Raw genomic sequence first — 26,058 nt, forward strand, 5'->3', positions numbered from 1 at the left:
CTGCCCGTCTGACATTTACCCTATTCCTTGTTAGGGGAGGAAGGGGGAAATGTTTCCTACCCAGGAAAGCAGATATAGTGCGGCCATACCCTGCATATATCTCACAGTGTATGGCCACGATAACTGCTGGCTGTCAGGCTGTCAGATAAAAGGTATCTTGGTCTGACAGACATTTTATCTGTATGCCCAGCATTACTCTATTCTTTTCTTTCACTCCACTCTCATTCCAGATAGGGACCATAATTGTGTAGTGTGTACGCAGCTCCAGGGCCTGATCAGGGCCGGATTGAGGGCCACATGGGCCTGGAGCTGAAAATGACCAAGGGCCTATTATGAGAAGAGAGGAGGTGTGACCAGTGCTGTGTGGGTGTGGCCATTGCCATGTGGGCGTGTACCCCCTATACTCTCAGACCCAATGTCTCCCTAAATATATAAAAGAAAAAAAAGGTTTATTTTTTTAGGTAAATAGAAATACAATTTTTATACTTATGATTTATGGCTGACTGTGTGGAGAGCAGATGGTCAGTCAACATCATGTTGTCATGACAATGGGCCTATTTTTATGTGAAGGCCTGGAGCTGTAGCTCCATCCGCCCCATTGTTAATCTGGCCCTGGGCCTGATGGTCAGTCTAAAACCCATTGGATCGGCTCCTGATACAGCGAGTGCTGCACACATTATGTCGGACCTGTTGGTATTGTTCAGAAAGTGCAGTGTGTATGGACCTTGGCTGATGTCTGCTAATTAATCAGCGTTCCCCTCTGAAGGCGAGAGATGATTTGGAATCTAAGGGATCATTTAGAACAAAACCATTATTGGGTAGTGTGTATGGTGTATATCTACTGTTTTCGGGATCACTTTGGTCGGTCTAGTCGTTAGCATTGTTGGGCAAAATCTTATAGTGTGTACCCAGCATTACTCACCTTCCTTTCTTTACTCTCCCACATACCTCACTCCACTTTCTCTTATGGTGGGTATACATCAAAACGACGAGCAATTGGGTCTTTACTCATCTGCAATATTTTCCTTGTTCCTCTCTCATACATACTTACCCTGCCTTTGGTTAGTGTGGTGTCACATGGCAGCACTTGCATGGAGAAAACTAGAAAAGTGCAATGTTCAAAAGTGCTGGAGTGTCCTTTGGTGATTAGTCACAAAACAGTGATTCAGCTGTGAAATTAATGCAAGAAGCATCCACCTATTTTTATTACTATGTGACTGAAGAGGTTTGTTCCCCCTATACCACAGAACAAATGCTGTTCTTCTCTAGCTGGAAAAGCACAATTGTTTTCATTTATATGGAAGATGCAGATGTTTATAGCAGCCTAGATCAATATCTATTTAACAGTTAATAGCTTGCCCGTCATTACACAATTACTTTCTCTTCGTCTTCGTTTATCCCTCTTACCTTCTCCTCTGCAGCAGACTTCTGCCAGCCAGTAATTACGCTGATTACCCTAATTACTGTGTGTTCTGAAAATGAAAGTATCAAGTGTACAGCAGATTTCAGTATGTTCCCTCAGACATAAGTCGCAGGAAATTAACTCCATCAACTGCCTGGAAATGTAGCATTTTTTGGTGCAAATTTTACAGAAAAAAATACAGGGCTTTATGGGTGACTACATGGTCACTACTATTATTAGTAGTACATTTCATACAAAGCTTTGCACTAGCGTTGACATTCCATTCAATTCACAGACAATACAATTAAGGGGTGATGTACTTATAATTATAGACTTATGTAATTATAGACTGTGTTTGGAAAATGTCAGTTAGGAGCTGATTGGTTGGTACTTCATCTCCATCCCCTTTATCTCTCTCCAAAGCTTGATACATTTCCCCAAAAATATTTACACTGAGATAGTCAATACAACAAATTATGATGATGTTGCAGGTGTTTGCAAAATGACAGTTAGGAGCCCATTAGTTGGTACTTTATCTCTCTCCAAGGCTTGATACATCTCTATCTAAGAGAAAAGGGGCCTGATTCAGAGCTGCACACAATCCACACGCAATGCCGATGTTCACGTAGTCTAGAAATTTTTTGCAACTGTTGAACATTTTTGAAAAACTCAGACATTGCATCTGTTACACAGATCGTGTGCACAAAGGCACTGTTGCAATCAAGACAGTATCAGAATTTTTGTGGACATGTGATGGGCATTCTGGGATGGTGACTGGGAGGTGGTTTGATATGCGCACAAATGGTCCATTCAGTGGGCGTGTCTATGCAAGTGGCTGCATTCACAAACGTACAAGCAAGCAGGGCTGCCATCAGAAATTGTGGGGCCCAGGACTGTCAAAATAGGCAGGGCCGTCTCCCCCCCTCAACCTGCACAAACCCCCCCTTGCAACCCCCCCTCCCACACCCCCTTTCCCCTGCTATCTTACTCATAAACAAAATATATATAATTATATATATAATATTGTAAGACGGGGTATAGAAATGAGGACTCCAGACAGGCAGGTACTTGGTAAAGCAGTGGCTTTTAATGGCAGCAAACACTGCATCTTAGCATACGTGAGCATAGGCCTGAATACACACAGGCACATAACAGAAAATTTGCAAGTAAACATAAAGGTAAATGCCTGGCCAGCTGGTCCGGCATCAGGAGCAAGGAGCAAACGCATTAGGTGTGTGTGAGTTTTAAACCCTTCCTGTGCTGCTGACTTCCTGTTGGCTCTGTGCGACCTGGAAAACCCGGAATTCTTTATTTACAGTTTAAGCTGGGCAGCTCAGAAAACCCAGAATTCCAAACTTCTATTGTAGGTGTAAAATGTGGCGATCTTGTTTTCCTCTTCCTTGGAGGGAGCTTATAACACTAGAATATATATATTCTGTGTATGTTTTAGTTAAGAAAGGTAGCAGGAGACCCATAGTCTAAGGCATTGCTTCCTAGAGGTCCTCACACACTTTACCTTACCTCGCTCGCTGCATCCTTCTTCTGTCACTGTCTCACTCTCCTTGCGACGGGCAGCCCCTCAGACTCCTCACACCACCCGCCCGCCGCAGGTCCTCTGTCATTCAGTGGCGCAGCATGACGTCACGCATGCCGGCTTCAGTGTAGAAAAACTTTATTGAGGGCAGTGGGCACACTGGTGATTGGCCAATGCAGTAAGGTAGGAGGCGGAGCGGGAAAGCGGCTGAGAAGTGACTCAACACTGGTCACTTACTTAGTCTAATGTGCGGCGGTGGAAAGGGCCGTGTGGATAGTAGTGTGTGCTGGGCGCAGCCGGGTCTGTCACTGTCTGCTACCTTCAGCCAGGGGCTTAGTAGCGGGCGGGCAGTATGTAGCAGGTGCCGGATAGGACCTTCAAGTGTCTGGGCCTGGGACTCCGGTCCCGGGAGTCCCCCCTGATGGCAGACCTGCATGCAAGGCCATAGTCAAAAGCTGCACCTGCCATAGGCCTTGTGCAAGTTTTGATGGTGCGACCAATGGGGTATAAGGATGCACCTATCGGTATTACAGCGCATACAGAAGCTAATGGTGAGCATGTGAGTATTTGCATATGTGTTTGCATAAAGTCGCAGATGGGTTACAACCAATAGATGCAGCTGTTCGTCTCAGAAAAAGGTCCAAGATCTTTAGCTTTGGTTACTGTAGATATCATTGCCCAATGAAGGCCAAAGAATCCACAAGAGGACCATTGAACAGAAATCTTGCAAAAAATGACTTTGTAATCCAAGGATCTTGTCCTTCACTGTATTTAGATGATGAACAACAAGCCAATGAACATCCTATCGTTTGGGTGGAATCCTTGATTTTAGACAATTTATGAGCTATTTATTAGACTCCAATAATTGAACAATGATGTGCAGGTGTCACAGCTCTCAGGTGGATAATGGATGCCACCCATATTTAGGGATTGACGTGACCTATTTCTGAGGCGTAGAGTGTAATGTGCCGGCGGTGTACACAAGGGACTCTTGGACGAAGATATGGACTTGTCTGCGTCCAACACACAGGTCGCGCTGAACTCCGGATGTAGCGGAGAAGACTTTCAGCATAGTCGAAAGGCCGAGTCAGAACCAAACAGACAAGACAGTACCAGGAAGCAGACGTCTGCAGGTCACAGAGGATAGACAAGGGCCCTCATTCAGAGCCGTACGCTCTGAGCAGAGCGCACGCTCTGAATGAGGGCCGCCCTCCATAAAAATGGAGCGTCCTCCTGGACGCTCGTATAGCTGTGGGTCACCACCCACAGCCTATACGAGCGTGCAGTTTGATGGCCGCGATGGTCGTGACCATCGCGACCATCGAAACTGCGAGCCGGAGCCTGCGGTTGAGGTTTTCAACCGCAAGGCCCGGAGTGATTTTGGCTCTATCAGAGCCAAAATCACTCCCACTGACATCACTAGTGATGTCAGTGGGCCGGCTTCTGACGGGAGGCGTTCCCTTGGGAACACCCCCGTCAGGGAGGCACGCCCCCGGCACGCCCACCAAAGGGGGCGTGCTGTCAATCAACATCGACAGCACTCCCCCTTTGATCAGACACAACGAGCGAAGGACTTTCCTTCGCCCGTCGCGTCTGGCGCATGCGCACGACGGAGCTCCCTCCGTCGTGCGCATGCTCAGTGCAGACCATCGACCCACTTGCGAGCGGACAGCCGCTTGCGAGTGGGTCTGAATCAGGGCCAAGGTCAGAACCGGATTATCAACGCAGTACCAGGGATCAGACGAAATCGGAGTCACGGACAAAGTCAAGGTCAGCAACAGGTAATGAGAAATGCACAAAAACGCTGGAATAAGGTATTGTAGCCTATACTCTGGCACCTGCTTGTTGCCAGAGACTCCATCTTATAGGGTGGAGTTCAAATCTCGTCCCTTTAAATTCCTCTGCAGGTCGGCGTGCTTGCTCCTAGGAGAGCTGCAGCCTCCTGCACATGCAGCTGCACAGCAAGGGGGAGGATGCCTCAGCAGCGGCCGCCGGGGACTCCCTGTCCGCTGCCCGCCGCTGATGTAGTTTCCAGTGCTGCTGGACCCGGTAAGTAATAGCCAGGGTCCAGTGCACTGTGACAGCAGGTGAGATTGAAGAAGACAAGTATGATTTGAGGAAATGATTGTCCAAGTCGCAATGATTAAGTTTGTTCTTCACAAGGTATTCATCCCATGCCTGTCTTCTGCTATGTTGACCCAGAACAATTTGACTCAACAGGGAAGAGAAGAGACTTAGGGTGGGATGTAATGTAGATCGAGTCTGCTGGAGGTGCGGGATGCAGACTGATCTCAATCTTTTTTTAAAGTTGCAGTCATTTACAAGGCAAGTCATTTACATCCCGCCCAAAATGTCAGACCTTTTATTCTGGATGTTTTTACAGGTAGGCAGGAACTGCCCCATCATGACTTGGCAGATGATTATGTCAAGTTTAGGTCCAAAAAGTATTCTACCCCCAAAAGGCAGAGACTCCAAAGGCTTTTTAGATTCTACATCTGCATCCCATGATGTAAGCCACAATGTCTAGTGACTACTGGTAAGACTGAGGGCGCCTGATTCAGCAAGGATCGCTATTCTGCTAATACGCATGCTACGCAGTTGCTAATATCAGCGGTGAAATGCAAATGTTTGCAATCGTATTGCGATCACAGCCTAACATAAGGACGCTCAGTTCCCCTTACTCACATCCATATACTTGGGCAACATAGCGAATTAATCGGTAACATCGGACCCATACGCACAGTTAAGGCAGGTCTGACCTCACACGGGAATTGCTATCGTAGGTCACGCTATGAGGCCTCAGGCTGCATCTGGTAGCGCAGTAAATAATTTATGCACGCCCCTGCAACGGCGTTGAGACTCACTGGCACGCCTGCGTTCACCCGACCACCCCCCCATCAGCACCCACAAACGGCACTTCCTGTCAATCACTCTGCTCTGGACCTGTGTAGCCTCTGCAGACGCAGTTCACATTGCAATTGCTAGTTCGCGCACTGCGATGCATACTCATGCGAAAATAATTGACCGATTGCGTGCGTATTCACAACTGCGTTCCTTGCTGAATTAGGCCCTGAGATCCTAGAACAAAAATAAAGAAGCTTTCAGAGCCACTCTGATGCCTCTGTAATATGTTCAATCAACGACTGCAATCTGCCTTTGGTCAGTCAAATTGCAATCCTTTAACAAGTTAGACTAAAGGCCCCCATACATCAGAGACTGATTGCAGCAATCGTGCAATTTGCAATCGATTGTATATAAAAATCTTTCCCTTTTTCAATCGATTGTGGCAATATCTGATGTATGGGGGCCTTAAAGCGACAACCAAATTTCAGACAGTTGGTCTGAGGATGGAAATATTACTTCTTTTTTTTCTTTAGAATAAAGCATTATTAGGGACTCCTCCATGTCTACCATACTAAGTGCTTGGCAAACTGCAATAATTAGTTTGTCAGTTCATGAGTTATCCAAATTAGAATATTCGATTAGTTCACCCTCTTCATGTGAGGAGAACTCTGAATCATAATCCTCCTTGAACTGAACTTGGGCTGCAGGCGATTTGATGTGAGGGAGCATCAGCTTTTACATGAAAAATAACAGATTTTTCTAAAGCTTTTTCCCAGGGTGGTTCAATTTGTATTACTGAGGCAGATTCTGACAAATTATGGGTGGACGTCCCCTAGGAGACTGAAGAAGAATTTCCACTCACCGTCTTAGGACATGCATCAAGTTGAACTAATTTAGGATTACAAAGACAGGGATATTGATATTGTCCAAGCATGCTCAGCCATCTTAGCGGCATACGTGGCCCTTCAGTCCTCCACTTTGCAATCCGCACACCAAATAACTGTTCCATTAAGAAATATTGTCTGGCACCTGGACTAATTTAAATAATTAGCTAAATTTCCTTCCACCAGGTTTAGATTTGGAACTAATCTTTTTATCCGACACTGTAGAAGGGACACAGAGAAAAAAGAAAAAAAAATGAAATTGGAGAAAACTGACACATAGAATGAATAAACATATACAAGTACACATATAAACAAGAACAATAATATTCAGAATACACTGGCAGATACAAATTATTTGATATTACCCATAAGTCTCTCTCACACACACAATCTTTCAAATTGCAAGGCAAAAAAAAAGGTACTTTGCCACAAAAGGCAAGTCACGGGGGTCATCTGGAGGAGGAGAGGGTCTTCAGCAAAGCCTGAATGGAGAAACATGGGATATTCTCTTATATCCTGACGGGAATGTCAGTGAAGTTGAATTCCAACAAGCTTTGCCATTTTGAGGTGAAGGCTGCCAAGGAGGAGTAACCTACATTCAGGGATAGGCTCCTTCTCTCACCAGATCCAATACAATGTGTGCTATCCCTCTCCATGAAAAGTGTGGGATTCTGCATCCGATACATGGGGGCAGGGGAGCTATAGCTGGAAACTGGCTCCCCTCCTTCCCATAGAGAATTGGAAGGAGGAAGGGAAGGGATCCATGCTGGAAGAGCAGCAAAATAAAAAGCCTATTAAAGAAAATTACCAAAACTCCTTGGACACTTAGTTGAAACTGTATATCCAGTAAGGATGAGTTATAGAGGGGACTTTGAATTTGTTACCCCACTAAGTGTCTAGCTCCAGAATGGCAGTTCTATAACGTATGGTAGCAGTTTCCCCCAGAGTGAAAGTTCAGGAGTAAGAATGTAAGAGCATAGTAATTTAGTAAGTCTCTAAGTTGTTATTCTTTTACTTTTCAACTAAGGAATTAGCCTCGATGTAAAGCAAAAATTTGCCTGGCAGTTCAAATCTTTGGATCCAGTCTGAGCAGCCCTCTCCCCCCTCCCTATCTTATCAAGTTCACCACTACATAAATTGTCCTACACTACTCTACTAATGTCCTGCAATTCTTATTACACAACACCACTGTGCCTAGCATTACCATAGCAGTCATGTATGGAGATTTGCAGATGAGAAGGGAACAAGACTTAGGTCTACCATCCGAACCCTGATCCTTTTGTTAGTACATTTTACAGTTTCTTTCAACTATAGCATGTCTTACCCAGCAGTCATCATTACCTCCACTTCTATATACAAATGCCCAACCTAGAAAACAGAAGGCTGCTGCATTCTTGCTAGTTAACTACCAAACTATTTTCCAGATAGGTTAGTGGTAGTCAGGCCATACAATCGCAAAGGGGGAAAGCAACAAGGACTAGGTCATGCTATATTCATTAGTAAAGGAGCTGAGAACGTTGAGCAAGAACATTGGGGATGGGATGTACAAAGGGCAGAAATGTGGTCAAACCCCCGAAAATTCTGGAGCTTCGACTCAGTGGGTAATGCCATTTGATGGTGTTACGCAATAGAAGCCTATGGGCTTCGTTCTGCGTACTGCACTGACAGGGATCCCTACCAGTATGCCCAGCTGTGTTCGTGTTATTTTATGCATGTGCAGAAGGATACCAGAGTGACTTTTGGGTCATACACCTGGAAGCCCCTGAATCGTAAAGGACAGCTCTTAACTGGAAAGCTGTCCTTTGCGACTTTCTAAGTACATACCGGTGATATCACCGGTATGTACCCGATAAGTGGCGGAATGTACAGCATCACGGATGAGATGCTTAGTACATCCCACCCTGGGTGAGATGAACAATTCCGCAATTGCTGGTTCTCATATTGTGGCTTATGTAATAGGAAACCAGTGTACTATGGAGGCGAACAACAATACTTTTGTTATGAATATTTGATACCTCACTAAAAGCCAACATTTTTATTTGTGATGGATACTATATTTGTGAGGGAAAACAGAAGCATGAACGTGATTGTACTGCCTCCGTGTCTTGTGCCGTCAGTTCGGAAAATTACTATTGTATTTCAATATGTTGTAATATTGTGTGTGTGTGTAGTTTTAAAAGGACAAATAGACAACTGTGAGATAAATGAACTGTACGGCCAGGCTGCAGGCTAGTAGAATACCTGGCTGTGTAACCAGAAGGATTATCAGTAGAACAATGGGCCTGATTCCATCCTGTACGCAAACTGAATGACTTGTGTACAAGTGCGACAGAGGTCTGTTCATGTCTCTATATGCGAGTACGCCCTAAGCTGTGGCATGATTGACATGCTGTGGACATTTAGGGCAGGGAATAGGCAGGGTACAGTCAGCTTTCCCAAAAATGGGGGTGTGTTGTCCCCATTTTCTGGGAGTGACAAGGTCTGTGTCTTCCGAAGTAGATTTTCTGGCCCCGGCTGAGCAGTTCCGACTTAAGGTGCGTACACACTGGGAGATAAAGTGGACGACTGAACGATAACGATATCGTTATCGTTCAGTCGTCCACTTTATCGTCCATTTTTAAGCCCAAAAAGATGAACGATGACGACGACGCGCGTTCCCGCGGGTCGTTCGTCATCATCGTTCATCGGGCTGACATGCAGGCCAACCTGACGATCTCATCAGGTTGCTGCATGTCAGGGAATGGGGGAGAGAGCCCGGCGCTGAACGATATCGTTAATGATATCGTTCAGCGGCTGTGCTCAATGTCATGAACGACATTGAGCACAGCCTGCCGGGGACACACTAGACGATATCGCTCAGGGAGCATATCGTCTAGTGTGTACGCACCTTTAGGCTTACTCAGATGGCTGATGGCCAGACGCAGCACTCGGATCTGCAATGCTGTCAGGGGGCATCTTTTGTCCTCAAGCGCCTCCTGCTACATTAAAAGATGTTCTCATTGTTGCTGTGTCCAAAGACGCAGCAGCGATGAGAATACCGTACATCTCTGAATCAGGTCCTGTGTCAGTTGCATTGCAGAAAGCTTTCGTTAGACAGACATCACTTGCTTTTGATAAACTTGAGTAGGAACTACAAAAATGGTGCTGGGTCTTAACCACAAAGCTTACCATTAAAGATTAATGGAGCAAATTTATGTCCAATATTTAAAAATGATAAAAAAAAGTAAAAAAAAAAATTACAAATATAAATTGTTCCGACAATTTAATTCTAAACCAATTTAATGCTAGAAGATGTTGTCACAAATTAATAAAGAACACCACTCCGGAGTAATAATAGAAAATGTTTTTTGTTTACTAAAGGGGTAGTAGATGCAGGTGTAGTGGACAACACAATAGTGAATACATATAATGTGCCTTGGCACAGATCTATCCCAAGAATAGCACATCTTAAGACTTGATGGGTCAGTAGTCATTATCTGCCATGGGCATTCTCTGTTTCTAAAAGAATGACATTAGAGAAAATGTTTTTGACAAGGTTACTGCTTGCTCCCTGAAGTTCAACCTTGTAGAGAACAATATATATATATAAAGTATATACATATTGCACATTCCATTTAAAAGAACATTCAGTTTGTACTTTATAAATGCTGTTATTTTTATTTGGGCATGTTGCCGTAATAGTAAAACCGGATGCCCTATATTTGTATTTGTGTCTAGGTATGCTTTTCAAAAGTTCTACCGATTAATGACCCTGGCATTTGCTGCAGTTGGTGAAATGGAGTTGTGCACAAGGGCGACGTAACTGAGCAGAAGTTTTGGGCTAGTCCCTCTAATTCGGTGCAGTAAGGAAGTTTATTAGGGAATGCAGTTAAATAGAAATACATCCCATGCATACAGTAATTTGTCACTGTGTGTGCTAAAACTAGGGAACAATGGCCCTCATTCAGAGCCGCTCGTTAGCGGCAGTACGCTCGTTCCGAGCGATGTTTGCACATCTGCGCATGCGTACGGTTTTTAGTACGCATGCGCGAACCAGTCAGTGCGAACAAAAATCGTTTGTACGCTATATAGCGAGTGCCTGCTATTTTGAGTGACAGAATGAGGCGTATGTGGGTGGTAACAGGGGAAGGTGCTTGAAAACGGGGAGTGGAGATCCGAACGCAGGCGTGCTTAAAGGTCAAAACGGGCGTATTATGGGTGTGCATAATTAATACAGCAGCGTCATTGACCACGTCACTGGGTTATTTTATAGCCAGAACTGCTCGCAAATTTGTGGTAGCAAACACCAACCACAAGAATAGCGAGCAGTTCATACGCTGGTCGATGTACTCGATTAATCTAATAAATAGCGGACATGACGTATGGTGCGAGCGGCCAGGGGGCTTTTTGAACAAATAAACGAGCGTATGTTTTGCTCGCTCGTTCAGACTTAGAGGTGTGAACAGACTGCAATTTGCGAACGGATCATTTGAATAGCCACCCCTTGTTTTTGAATGAACGACCGCAAATAGCGAACGGCTCTGAATGAGGGCCAATGTGTTTTAGTTTAAATGGGGAAAATCACAGTAATAATATACAACACAGGTTTGCTTTCTATGGAAAGAACTTCTATAAATAATGCTTTATAATTATATAGGCAGAGAGGACATCTGGGAGGGCCAGGTACAGCTGTTGTATTCCAGAGCCATGTGTAAGATTCCATAGGGCCTTACTGTGTCGGCATTATTGGAATTCAGCAATCATTTTGTTAAAGATAAGAGTATCAAAGCAGTATTAGCAGCAATTGTAAGAAAGAAGTATAAAAGGTTATGCGGATGGGAAGCAGTCGGGAAGCCGACGGACGTAATCCCGACCGCCGGCTTCCTGACTGCTTAATACGGATACTGTGGCATCATCTGTTGGTTCTGAACCACTCTTTGTACCACTAAACATTGCCCGCTGTTTCAAACTTTTTCCACCAGTCACTGTCAAACCCAGCAATAGACATCTACTCTAATGGGTTGGGTTTGTACAACCTATGTACACTAAATCCAATAAAGTAGCACCTTTAATGGGGACAAATACTTGGAAAATTCCACACACACCTTTAGTACAGTTAGAAGATTATATTATATTTGATAAATCTAGGTAAAGTAGATGAAGGCAGACAAAGAGGGAGATAAGTAAACTGGCCATACACTGCAGTGTCACCCGTGCGGCTGTGCCATAGTGCAATTGGCCTCATATTACAGAGTGCAACCCCAATATGGGTGTTATCCATGACAATAATCCAATTCTTATTGACAGCATTATAACTGGGTGTGTACAAAATGCTGTATTAGCCTATGTGAGTGTGAGTTAATATTTTGACAATAGTAACAGGCCCTGAACCTGAAGCGGCCCATCTGCTTACCCTATGCCTTTGGCCAAATTCAACAGTGATGTCGTGAGCCTGAGTCCATAAAGTGCTGTAAGGGTTTAACTGGGATTATGTATGTATGTATGTACAGTTTGTATGTATGTATGATTCCACAAGATATGTTGACACTGTCTTATATGCAGGTAGCAATTTATAAATATGGCTGGTCTATTATTATTATCATCATCATTATTATCAAATCAATCACAATTATGTAGATGTCACTCTATGGAATAAATTTGATATTTTGACATCATTGAGTTATTCTTTTACATTAAAATGTTAAATTATTTAACATTTTTGATCTATTGCCATTTAGTATTTAATTATACCTTTACCTTTGGGGACTGGAGATAAATGAATGACCAGATGGCGTCTCAGTACAGGAAAAATGAAATATAGAACGGGTGTTAGTTTCCTTGTGAAGTGGGTAGAGTTCCTAGTGTGAAGTCAGTATGGCACTGTGCATTACTCACCCCTGTACATCTGTTGTCAGTGCACCCAATTATAAAACTAACCTTTTTTTGTATAATAGAGCCAGCTAGTAGTTTTGTCAACAATGTTTTACAGTAAGGGCCATATCCAATTAGGCTGCGAAAACACGTCATTTTCCCAGGTTTGAGTTATTCCCGTATTCAATTTTCCCGACTTTTTGCCGGAGTGAAAAGTCTATGCATTGGGACCTGCGAAAAAGTATCACCATTGAATAGGTGGCGAGAACATGTGCAGAATTGGGTTTTTTTGGTGCAGACTTCCAAAAACCACCCTTCACCCCTTGGAAAGTTATTCTGTGTCAAATTTTTTTTTTAAAAAGGACCACAGGACACCCCAAAAAAAGGTACTTTCATTTTGGGGGTGAAAAAAAAATTGGGGGACAAACTTCTAAACTAGCAAAATAGACTCAGGGGGGTCCCTAAGTATGTGGCAGGTGTTTTTTTGATGGTGGATTTTTCATGATTTTTAAAACTTCACATTAGCCACTTTAAAATATGCTAGTACCCATTTTCATGTACCTCAAATTTGATGGGACACCTTATTTTCCCCCCCAAAAGTTGCTAAATGCTATTCTTCACCACTTTCCCAAAGATGCTATACAGCACCTATTGAGACTGTTTAAAGACACCACATACCTTTAGCAGGGCTATTCGGGGGTACCCATAGTGATCCCCCATGTCAGAGCATCTTTTTGGGGGTGTTAGGCTGATTTCCCCTAAAATGACAGGACTTTTAGCCGATCTCCTTTCGCCAGGTCCCATTTTCGCTGAAATTAAATTGAATACGGGGAATAGCGGGGATGACCGTTATAAGTTTTTACTGATGATGGCGAAAAGTGCGGCAACAGACTTTTTCACCTCAAATTGAATATGGCCCTAAGTGTCCAAGACAATCATAGATTTTGACCGTGACAAAAGGGTACTTCTCTGGATTTACATTTGCATTGCAATTTATTGTTTGCGTGTTTCTGAGGTATATTTTGCTTATTTTAAAACCACAAAATGTTGAATTTTCTTTACATATCTTCCAATATGCTCATGTTTGAGTGTTATATAGAAATACGAGTTTTTATCATGTTGCGACAACAACAAAGATTTTCTGTTGCTGCTCATTCTAATTCTAATTTACGGATAATTCATTTTCTACTAAATACTCTATGGCAGCCCTTACATTGGGTATGAGTCCATTCAAGATAGGTATAGACTGGTAGTACAGTATATATATGGTATATAATAGAGCATCTACTCTTCCTCTGTGTTTCAATTGACTTCCCAAGCTGTCTCTGATTAATATATACCATTCAATGTATGAATTTTCTTTGTCATTCCCCGGCAGTGGATAAAAGGATGATTATACAATCTCCTGATAATATGAAATGTTGATACAACCTATGACAGATGTGTTGGCTTGGCTCCCAAGGCCACTTTATCTTCAAAAATATTTAAAATAAATCTTTGCACCATAGTGCATGTAATTCACCCACTCTGCTGTCAGAAGTAATCATCACCTTTAAACACGACTGTCAGTGTCATCTCAAAAGAACCTCATTCAGTGGTTCAAATGGGCCTTTAGTGAGTGCTTAATGTATTGATGTCCCATGTAGCCACAAACAGCTCGATAGAAGGTCAAGGTATTTTTACTGCTTCGGAAATAAATGGATTGAGCCTTCTGAATCAAACTCCCCCAGAAAGACACTCAATGCTGATATCTGAGCATTGAGTATTGATAAAAGCAACACACACTGAGTCCAAATTATAAAGTGTGTATGCCATAGAAACTTAAGCAGCAAATAAACTTTCTCCAAACTCTGTAATAAGGTATGAAAGAGTTCCTCTTGTCTTGCTTGCATGAGGGTGCTAATTACTGACTCTGACAGTCCCTTGTCTCTGAGCACTTTCCATTCAGTTTCCATGCCATTAATTGTAGCTGCTCTATATTTGACCTGGAGGAAGTAATTGAGGCTGGGTTTCTTCCTGAAGCATCTCCAAGACTACCAAGAATCATGGACACCGTTGCCAAAATGGAAGGATTACTATTATTTTGTTTTCTCTGCATGTGGGAGAAAAGAGAAAATGGAAGGAAACGGATCAGCTAATGGGAACCTCCGTTGGAAGATACATTTATGGAAGACTGACTGTTGTTACCAGGAGTTCTTGATGTAGTGATCATTCTCATGGAATCACTTGTCTGCAGCTCAGATAATCATTTTTTTATTGCCTGCGACATGGTTTATTTCTGACCAAAAATAACAGTTGTATTACTTCCTCCTTCATTGTTATGCCTCACGTGCTCTCTTAGTGATTTATGAAGGCCACCCCCTTTCTGTTGTCTGAGAATATTCTGACATGCTTTCCCTCCTCTGTAGGTGAGACTGCTTGAGTGACTTCCACACTGCCCTCATTTGTAGCATATTTAAGTGAGGGTTCCTCTCTTTTGTTGATCATGTTCCCTGTGCTATATCTTAGAGGAGATGGGTTCCTCATCCTGGAGCACGGGAATCTGTTGTTACTACAATTAGCCAGTCTGGGTGTAATAGAGGTCTACATTGTGTCTTTATTATTGGTTACTGCCACCAGATCAGATTTCTTGGTGCTCATGGATAACTTGAAGTTGTGATCCCAGAGAAGTCTGTTTCTGATCCCTCAGTCTTATTAGTTCTGACTGTAGTTTGTGCCACCATGTCCTCCTACAGTAGAAGATAGCATTCACAATCATGTCAGGCATTTCCTCACAGTTGGACATTGTTCAATCTGTGCTAGGCACTGTAGACCTCATTCAGAGTCGGTCGTTGCGGCCGCACGGTCGTAAGGGAAAAGGGGCCGGATATGCAAATGATGCACTCGCAAGTTGCGTCCTTAAGATCGGATCGTTAGCTGGCCGACCAAGGGGAGGATGCGGCCATAAGACAAAAAATACGCCCCCTTCTTGTACGCATTACACGTCATCTCCGGCCATATAAGGATTAATCGAGACCATCGGTAACCATTGGAACTGGTCGTAGAGCTTAAGGTTGACCATACCCTCTCTTAAGCACTACGATCAGGTCAGTGTACAAACCACCCATGTCACGTGTGCCATGACACTACTTTGTTAATTATGCACTCCCATAAAACGCCGTTCGCATAATTAGGCACACCTGCGTTCGGATCTCCACTCCCCTGTTTTCAAGCACCTTCCCCTGTTACCACCCACAAACGCCTCCATCTGTCACTCAAACTACCGACCTGGCTGTGTTCAAGGAGAGAGAAATTTCTGATCGTAGCCGCTAGTTTGCGCACACGCATTGCGAACTTTACGCATGCGCAGTTTAGTGAACATCGGTGGCGTACGACCGTGCGGCCGCAACGACCGACTCTGAATGAGGTCCAATATCTTGAGACATACTGATACATTTACTTTGCTTTGAATATTATTTATCCTAATGCTCATAATATCTGTTGTGTTGTGTTGGAATGAGCTGACCATCTGCAAAAATGTTATCACTTGTGATGTTCTGATTTGTTTATTGCCTGTTTTGGTTTATCCAATACCTGAACATCCTCCAGACGTAGCCACAGCTTGACACCATGTTGCTTTAACTCTGTTAGGTTTGCCAAGGTGAATGAAGGAGAAAATCACTTATCACCACAATTTCTAAAATGGCAGTAGAATGATATTGGCTGGCAGTGGTAGGTTCACCAACCAGTCCTGCCTGTACTGTATCTGTGCTTGCATGACCTGGTTCACACATGTGCAGTGGACTGGAAACCCGGGACTTGGGGTCTAGGTCCACTTTGTTTAAACATAAATTAAATAGCTAAAAAAATAGAAAAGAAAAGAAATTATCTGTATCTTTCTTTTCCCCAGTAGGCTGCCCTCGTTACCACCACCCTAAAATGGCGATAGTAATAAGAGGATTGTAGTGGGCAATCCGACTTCTCCATGCTTTGCTAAATCCAAGCTTTAGAAGTCCATTTAATAGTTTCTGTCATGGTCTATAACCGGCAATAGTGGTAACCCTGTAGTAGAAAAGTAGAAAGTTTAACTTAAATGCCTTTAATAAATGTACCCCATGGTGTTCAATATTGCAACAGTCCATTCAATCCAGAGGTATAGCTGCTGCTGCTATTATCACATACCACCTAACATTTACAGTCAACATTGGAACATACTGTAGGGAATTGGCCACGGCATGTTATGGGCCTTTCTGCACCACATTGTTTGTAGCCATGTCCCACAGGGGCCATGTTAAGCACTTTTGAAATGCTATGCTGCCCTCTAGCTAGACACTCCATCTCCAACCCTAGCACTATCCTTGCTACCAGTGCTCCTTGTCTTCTCTTCAAGGCCCATTGATTTGCACCATGCATTCGGAGGCACCTGTCAATGATACCTCCCAACCCTGCAACTCTCCCTGATTGTCAGAGAGACTCCCTGAAACAGTAGCAATCTCCCTGTCTCCCTGAATAGTATAGCAATCTCCCTTATTGCACCTTTCCCCTATTATGTAGCTGTTATATACTTGGAAAGAAACAGAAATCTGAGATATATACATTCATATGGTATAATCAGTGCCATTCCCTGCATTGGTTATACAGTAAGGCACGGTGATCCTTATGGCTACATGCATTTTCATATAAGGTTTCTCGTGGCCATTCATATGGAACCCTAAAACACAATACATGAGCAAGCCCTGAAAAGTATCAATGTGTTTTCATCAACATATAGATCTTACTAACTGCTTTGGGGCTTGTGTACATTTGGATGTAAGTCAATTTTGTGGCAATTTTATGACACACCTCTCATCAGAAGGACCAGTATACGTCCACTTTACCGCCGTGCTCATAGGTGTTGCTTTCACAATCTCCCTGAAATGCTTTTTCAAAAATAGACAAGTATGCTCCCAACTTCCTGTGGGGTGGTTTCCTCATATAGGCATATAGGGTCTGTCCCACTAAAGTAAGGAAAGTTGGGAGGGAATGGGTATATAATGCCGGCTGTCAGGATGCCTCCTGTCACAATACTGACAGCGACAACCCGATGGTTGATGTCCCGATAGGGGTTGGGTAAGTATACTTACCCTTCTCCGCCTAACCCTCCCTTCTTGTAGCCTAACCCTCCCCACCTTGCACCCTAACCCTCCCTGTTTGTGCCTAAACCTAAGTTTCCCCCCTTCGTGCCTAAACCTAACCCTTCCCCCTTAGTGCCTAACCTTAAACCCCCCCAGAGGTGCCTGACCCTAACCCTCCTCCCTAGAGGTGCCTAATCCTAAACCCCCCCCCAAACCTAACGCTAACTTACCTAAACCTACCCTCGCCTCCTGCCGCTAACACTAAGGGCTCCCCCGGCTTACCTTCGTTCGGGCACGCATCCTCCTGGATTCCGGCGTCGTGATTAAGATAGGCGTCGGTATTTTGACGCCTATCTGAACTCCCTTGTCGAGATTCCAGCGTCGGGATTGAGACCACATCCTGTTGGGAGGTATGCTTAGCAAGGTATGCGTCAGAAAAAATATGGAAAACACTGAAAAAACAAAAAAACAAGTGTAGTTAATTTGTTGAAAAACGAATGCTACAGTTTTACAGTTTTTTTGGCAAAAGTTGCAGAAGCTTTGTACATTTAACAGCTTTGGAACACGATTGCCTGTTGAGTGGGATGTTCTCTGAAACAGACAGCACGAAGTACGTTTCATCTTGGTTAATCCCCGTTTACGGTGGGACAGGTTTTAAAAGATAATTTTTATCCTATTTTATGATTCTTTGAGGAAACAAAAGCATTACTTAATAAGATATACAGGAAAAGGCAATGGCATAAAATAAAACCTGTGAGCTACTGTTATTACCTTTCATTTTTTTGTGTGTTATTTTTTCTTTTTTTTAATAGATGTTTGTATAAGCATATACATAACAGGGTATAATGATGAGATCAGTCTGTTTTTCCCTTTGAAGAACAGTCTACTAATAAGAAGTACTGTATGCCTTATGACACACCACTGCACTCTCCTGTGGTGAGGGGTTAAGAATCTAACACCGCCCCCACTATTGTCTCTTCCAGTTAATCACATCCACCCATCCATCCATCTATTTTTAGTGCAGCTCCATGTAATTCCCACAGACCTGTTGCATGAAAGATTTTGTTTCCTTGCCAAGTCTCATTGCTCTAACACAGCCAGAGCGCCAGGCAAAGAGCAGCGTCATTACTCTGCGTAGTCTGGCTTTACGATGGACACTAACACAGGGTTACTATTTTTGGTTTTAAGTTTGTATAATGGTTAGCATTACTGCCTCACAGCACTGAGGTCATGAGTTCCCTTTCTGTGCGGACATTGGGCCTGATTTATTAAGGATCGCTATTTCTAAAGCTTACGCAGGTGGCCGATTATTGCGTACTGCGCTTGCGTCGCTGTGCGCGAAAGCACCACTACGATCACACAGGCCACGGAGAGCCATCACAGAGTGATTGACAGGCACTGAGCGTTTAGGGGTGGTGACGGGGGAGTGGTCGGAGAAACTCAGGCGTGTCTGTCCGTTTGAATGCCGTTGTATGGGCGTGCATAAATTAGCCACTGCGATTGCATACACAGCTTGAGAGCCCGCTGCGTGCAACGAGGATTGCAGTTTAAGGTCAGGACTGTTGTTATTCTGTGTGAGGGGCAATGGTACTCGATGTCACCGATGTTTATGGAGGTTTGCAAAGTATTACGGATGTGAGATAGCGGTAGTGAGAGACAGTGGGCGTCTCCATGATTGCAATTGCAATCACTAGCATATTTTCGCAACAGACCTGCATTTAGATTGTAAGCTCTCACGAGCAGGGCCCTCTACCCTCTTGTGCTTCTCCTTACTATAGTGTCATTTACTTCTTACTCACCACTAGGGCACCCAACACTTGGTTGTTTATGTTCTGTTGCTTATCTGGGTTATATGGTCGCTAATGTAGCAATATATATTATCCATGTCCTGTATTGTACTGTTCTGTAAGTCACTTGTATACAATTTGTTTTTGTACTTTGTAAGGCGCTGCGGATCACTTGTGGCGCCATATAAATAAATGATAATAATAATAATAATAATAATAATAATAATGTGATTATGGAGCTGCAGCTGAATCAAGCCCTTTGTATGTTCTCAGTGTTTGTGTGGGTCTCCTCCTACACTCCAAACACATACTGGTAGGTTAATTGGCTACACTCTAGTGTGTCCATGTGATAGAGAATATCGATTGTACGCTGCATTGGGGCAAGGACTGATTTGAATGGCTACAAAATTCTGTGGAAAATGCATGCTAGCACCCTGCATTTGTCACAACCTGTGCAGTTCATCTTTCCTGTTGGGTGTCGCTCTCTACTCTGGTGCTTCTAGCACACTCTGGTCTGTATCTCAGCTGTTTGTTGCCTTAGCCAACTATGCTAGAAGCACTAGAGCAGAGAGCGACACTCCCAGTCAGGAAAGACAACCTGCACAGGTTGTGACAGTTGCAGGGTGCTAGAATGCACATTACACTATATAGATAACTGTTACAAAATAAGTAAAGTTAGTTAATAATGAACCTTCTGATAGCTCATGCCCATTTATCTGAATCTTACAACTTGTGGAGCTTATTTTAAAATATATTAATAGAATCATATTTTCCTATTGTTTATATCCTTCTTTAAGCATTAAGGGGTCTATCTGTTAAGCCTTGGAGAGAGAGAAAGTTGACGGAGATAAACCAATCAGCTCCTATTACTTTACAGACTGTGTTTGAAAAATGACAGCTGGGAGCTGATTGGTTGGTACTTTAGCTCTGTCCTCTTTAACTCTCTCCAAGGCTTATTTATCCAGACTGGTGTCTGGAGTGTACCAAAAACAGTATGTAAATAAGTAATGCTGCTCAGTGATAATGTCATATGTGCAAGCCAGTGACATGCGGTGAAGTCAATGGCTGGGGAGGCACACATGGAGATGGGTCTGAGTGCTAGGAGCCTTCTCACCCCCTGCTCACTGTAACTCTCCCCTCACTACACTAAGCTTCAGTGTCCATTGATTCTCCTATCTGCATAACTGTGTCTTCTTATGCTTCCTCTGACTGAGCTCTGATCTCTATACACTGCAGTGCACTTCCTGGCCACATGACACATCCAAGGTGTCCATCAGTTCTCAAGGCACTCCCCCCCCAGACTCAGCGGCATGCCTCTATTAGATCTCTTTCTGTGCAGTTTATTGCCCGTGGTGAGTGCCCTCCCCCAGCTCTGCAAGCAGTGTCTGACTATACAGAAGTGAGGCTGAGCTGTTGCTGCCTCATCTCTCATCTCCCTGCAGTCCCAGGGAGCTCCACACAAAGCTGGTAGGTGTTAACTATAAAAATTATTACAATAAACAATGAAGATGTTATAAATATCTTCTTTGTATTATTCTAATCATTTTTATATCAAATCACTGGCGTATGACCATCCCTGGTGCAAGCATAATAACCAAGTGCCTCTTCTTTCTGTCACTGTGAGGAGAATTGCCAAACAATATAATCTAATGAGGAGAATGGGGGGCAGTGCAGTGCTGAAAGATCGTTTTTAAATGTGTAGTGTTAGGCATGGTGCTAGAAAATCTTGAAAATTCCCTTAACCGATACATTAGGAGGTCCACTGGTGCAGCAATCCATTCATTACTTGAATATAGTATATTAGATAAAATATTGTATGTCTGATCAGGCCACTACAAAAATCTTCCTAGGAAGTAGCCCTTGTTCCCAGTTCTCCTTTCAGTCTCTGACATCCTGTGTTTTGTTGCAGTTCCTTGTTAGGTGGTATTGTTCACATATACAAGTAATTTACTGCAGTTAATTTTTTTCTGATCAGCAAACAACCCCCCCCCCCAACACCCACCCTAAAAAAACCAAACTACAATTATTCAATAGTAAGGACTCCCATTAATGTAAACTTGCTAGACCTGAGTGGCTGGAAGGATTAGGTAGGCTTGGAATGGTCATTGAAGTTGGCAAATAAATTAGTTGATTGTCACTAACAAACTTGATACCGGAAAATTATAGGACAATCAATTTTACATTCGGTCTCAAAAATATTGCTGCTCACTGGACTATACTGTTTGTAATGATGTGCATGGTATAACATGTCTTTTATATAGGTCTTGACTTAAAAGATACTAATTTACAAGGCACTTGCATGCTCAACTATGCACCCGTCTGAAATGAAAAGAAGTATGCCCTACCATAAATAGCAATTCAGGGTGGTAGGACGACATTATTTGTGAGCATGCATGTCTAGTGGTCTCCTGACATCACAAACTACATTAAATGAATTCAATATAAATATTTAAACTGCTCATTTGATAGAGTCTATATTTGATACACTGCATTCATACAGATGGGAATATACTTTTGTGAAAAGTACAAGACTCAAAGGGAGGAATTGAATTGTATTTGCGTGCCTTCTCGGGATCGATCTCCCGCCTAAAGTGACGGGACGATATTCAATTGCTTGTGCCGGCGGGCGTGAGTAACTGGGTGCCCATTAATTATTGCGCATGTCACGCTGAAATGCACCGGTTTTAGATGTGTAAAGCAGCTTAACCCCTCTAAGCTATTGGGCATACCCAAAAGCCCAACTTTTTACACATTTCTGCTTGTCTTCTCAGGAGGGTGCGAGCAGAAATAATGGGTGCTTGATCAGCAAAAGAATAGCGCGATTGGGCCCCCATGGCTTACAGACGCTCTAAAAACAAGTGAATTCCTCCTAAAGAGAACATGCATTCATACAGTTTCAATATAAAAGTTGTTACAAAAATGTCTGTGCTATTTGTATTATTATTATTATTATTATTATTATTATTATTATTATTATTATTATTATTATTATTATTATTATTATCTCTGCAAACCATTGCTCACAATAGGGAAAATGTACACAATAAAATAATAAATAACATTTTGCTCAGTGACACATTTTTTTTTGTTAATAAGAAATGCCTGTGTCAGACAGAGAGCCTGATACAGCACTGCTGAACGCAGATTCATGATTATCGGGAATCTGCGCGTGTGCAGAATGGGTCCTTCTAAGACGCATGCAAGTCCTTGAATACTTCTGCCTGATTGACAGGCAGAGGATTTTAAGGGTCAGGGTGGGGGCAGGGTCGGCCGTCATTCCCGGAAACAGGGCGTCTCCGCCCCGTTTTCCAGGAGTGGACAGCCCAGGGACTGCGTAGATGTACACAGTCTGCTGGGCTCGCAAGCCGGCCAGCCCGAGTAAGCTGAGGCTTACTCAGTTGGCCAGCTGGCCACCGATGGTGATCCCAGCCCGCGACCTCCGTCACAGTGCCGGAAGCGCAAATGGAGCAGGGGGTGTCATCGCAATTGCAAAGCTGCCTGCGTGCAGCTTTGCAATTGCAATCCTTGCTAAATCAGGCCCATAGTCACCTGCAACACAGCAGTGATGATGTATTGTGTGCACTACAAAGTCTTATCATATAGCATAGGGATGGCCATCGGCCATCAATAGCTAGCAATCATCGATGGTTAACTGTCGATGACCGATGGATTTGTCATCGATGGCAGAGAGGCAATGGTTCTCCGACATCAATGGATGAGTGGGAGCCAATGTTTTTTGTTGTCTTGATGGGATAGAGCTTAGCCCCGCACCCTAGTAGCCACTAAGCCCCACCTCTTTTTTTGATTGGCCTCCGTCCGCTGTGCCTCCAGCAGCGGTGGCCATTGAGGGTTGCAAACCATTGATGGTTCACCATAGATGGATTTTGTGCCCGATGGAAATCCCTAATACAGTAAATCTGTATCTGCAATTGTTATAAGCTGGAACACTATAGGGAAAAGCAGTAGTCTCAGCCATGTACAAGGTACTCGTGCAACAAGTTCGCACTTAGTAAATGACCCATAGCCTTAGAGACCTGTTTTAATAGTGTAAGGCGCGTCCACACACATTTAAATCGTGGATTGTAAATTCGTCACAAACAGACCAAATATGCATGGGCTCATATTGCCAGACTGTATCCACAATAAAATTTCCAAGCCTGTGCCTTAGGTACCAGTATATAATATATCTGCTGCAGGTGTTGCCAACCTCACATTTTGCCGACTGAAATCCAGTCAGAATTAATTCATTATAATAGAAAACTGCATTGAACGATGACCACCCATGAGTTAGAAATGTGCGTTGTGATCTGGCTTCTGTACGTTGTATCGCTATTACATGCCCATGCTGATCTAGACTGCTGGGGATGTGCGTGGGCAATTTTTTTTCTAATATCGGATAAATCTAATTGGCTTTCGATAAACTTGCCACACATACTGCAATGGCATGACAGGGGGGGGTTTGATTGCGTGAGACTGGAATCCACCAAGCTTATACATTTTGCCACCACAGAATGTAAACAAAAAAGATGACGCAAAAGTCCTATATTGTGTACACCCCTGTGTGTTTCCAGGAGAAAAAAACATCTATGAAAATTAGAGACTGCAAACTCATACTTGATATATTTCTGTATCTATATATTTGTAAAGTGTATTCTTCAGTTTATTTATTGCTTTGTTGCTGATTTAGGAATGGGATTTCATGAAGACCTCCATCGGATTGGTGCCAAAGAAGGATTGAAGGGCAGGAAGCTTCAGAAAGCCATGGAAAGCTTTGCCTGGAATATTACTGTTCTGAAGGTATGTAGCGGACACCTAATTGGCAACACTGTGATCCACTGCTGCCATCCACTGGTAGAAAATCAAAATACAATTTGTGATTACAATTTTACATACTGATATCACAGATACTTGCCAAAGGCATGTGACCTAACTGTGAATATGTAAATCTAATGGAGGTAGCCATTTTCAGAAATAGTGATATTGTAAGGTCTAACAAGCAGGGCCTTCCTTCCTCATGTGCTTTTCCCTCCCTCACATATACCATCATCTCTGCCCCAATGCCAGCAAGGATGCCAGACATTTGGGTTCAGGCAGCGCTGCTTTTTTGGGTATTATGACTGCATATAGTTGTCAGAGCAGAAATGGCTGGTGCCACAGCATCTAAAGACCACAGCCAAGGAGATGAACACAAGCTTCCTAAATGGCTTCCAAAGACGTATATACAATACAAGGTACTATACAAGATCATCTCTGGTTCTGGCTTTTGTGTATGTGAATGTAACTTTGAATACCTTTTAAATGTGGAGAATTAGTTCCCTGTATGACCAGGACTTTGTCAAATGAAGAACCTCCTTCTTTACTCACAATATATGAGCTGTGCACATTTCCACTTCAGTAGTTTAGGTGTGAAAGAAATGTATTTTATTCTAAATTACACAGTATATAAAATATATATCTGTCTTGGAACTCAGGACCTCATTCAGACCCGCTCGCTTGGATGCGTTCGCACGCAGCCAGCCGATTGTATGCATTCTGCGCATGTGAACGCATAGGAATGCACGTTCGCGGACCAGTGCAAGCGATCGGGAAGCGTGACAGGAGAAGCCGTTTGTGGGTGGTGACAGGGGCAGGCCACTAGAAACGGGGGAGTAGAGGTGCGAACACAGGTGTGCCTGAGCGTCCTAACGCCATTTCAGAGGCGTACATAATTAACAGGCAGCGTCACAGTACACGTCACTTGGTTGTATTTCACACTGAAGTGCTCACAGTGCTTGCGGTAGGGTATAGTCAACCACAAGCGCTGCGTATGAATCCGATGGTTATTGATGGTACCAATGGTTGCCCACACTTCCTGGAGATGACGTGCGCAAATGGGCATCTTAAGACTGGCTGGTGGGCGTCTACATACACAATGCGATCGCACGCTAAGACATAGTGGGCGTGCTAATGCCTTGCAGTGCGACCGCTTGCTTTGCCGAAATTTGCATACGCATCTAGCTTGCGAACGTATTTAGCGAGTGGGTCTGAATCGAGGCCTCAGATCCTATAACAGCAATTACTAATTTAATAAAAATTAAATAAATTTAACTAGGCTGCAGGCACAAAAAGTCAGATAATAAACACTTAAAAATGAAAGTCAATTGAATGAAAAAAAAACAGAATAAGTCTTACTTATTTGGAATCTTGCAACATGTTTTACGGCTCAACCGCTTCCTCAGGCAGAGTTGTGAAATATGTTGTAAGATTCCAAATAATGCGAGTAGCAAGTTTGTTTCATGAAACTCGAGGACTTCGCACGAATGCAAACACCCGAGAATTCTCCAATCCAATTAAATTTACCTATTTGCGGTACTCGCCACGGAGGTTTGCGAAATGACTGACAAATGCGATGTGAGACATGTGCATAAATAAGTGGGGAGACCCTCCTGGACCCCCCAAAATTGATAATTTCATTAGCAGGACCGTATGGAAGGCTGTTTGTGGGCATTAGGAAGTACTGTAGGTTTTTAAATGGTGTCAAATAGCTGATTTGTGCTTTTTTTTTTAAATGCAAAAAAATTTAAGAAAACTAACTTTTTTCGTTAAATCTAAAAATAAACGAAAAATACAAAAAAGTAATAAAAATTATTTTGAGGGCGCATTGAAAAATTGTTCAAAATGATTA

At 43.2% G+C, this 26,058-nt stretch overlaps 1 protein-coding gene across 1 annotated transcript in view; it reads left to right on the forward strand.

Moving 5' to 3' along the window:
• Nucleotides 1–26,058, forward strand: part of LOC148540635 (inactive phospholipase C-like protein 2) — a 162,628-nt gene that overhangs the window by 130,585 nt on the left and 5,985 nt on the right. The window contains exon 5 of the mRNA XM_088442459.1: nt 24,082–24,191. Within this exon, the coding sequence (XP_088298585.1) occupies nt 24,082–24,191 (110 nt within the window). The remainder of the gene's footprint in view (nt 1–24,081; nt 24,192–26,058) is intronic.

Source organism: Taudactylus pleione, unplaced genomic scaffold (assembly GCF_031769625.1).
Source record: "Taudactylus pleione unplaced genomic scaffold, aTauple2 ptg000018l, whole genome shotgun sequence".
NCBI lineage: Eukaryota > Metazoa > Chordata > Amphibia > Anura > Myobatrachidae > Taudactylus > Taudactylus pleione.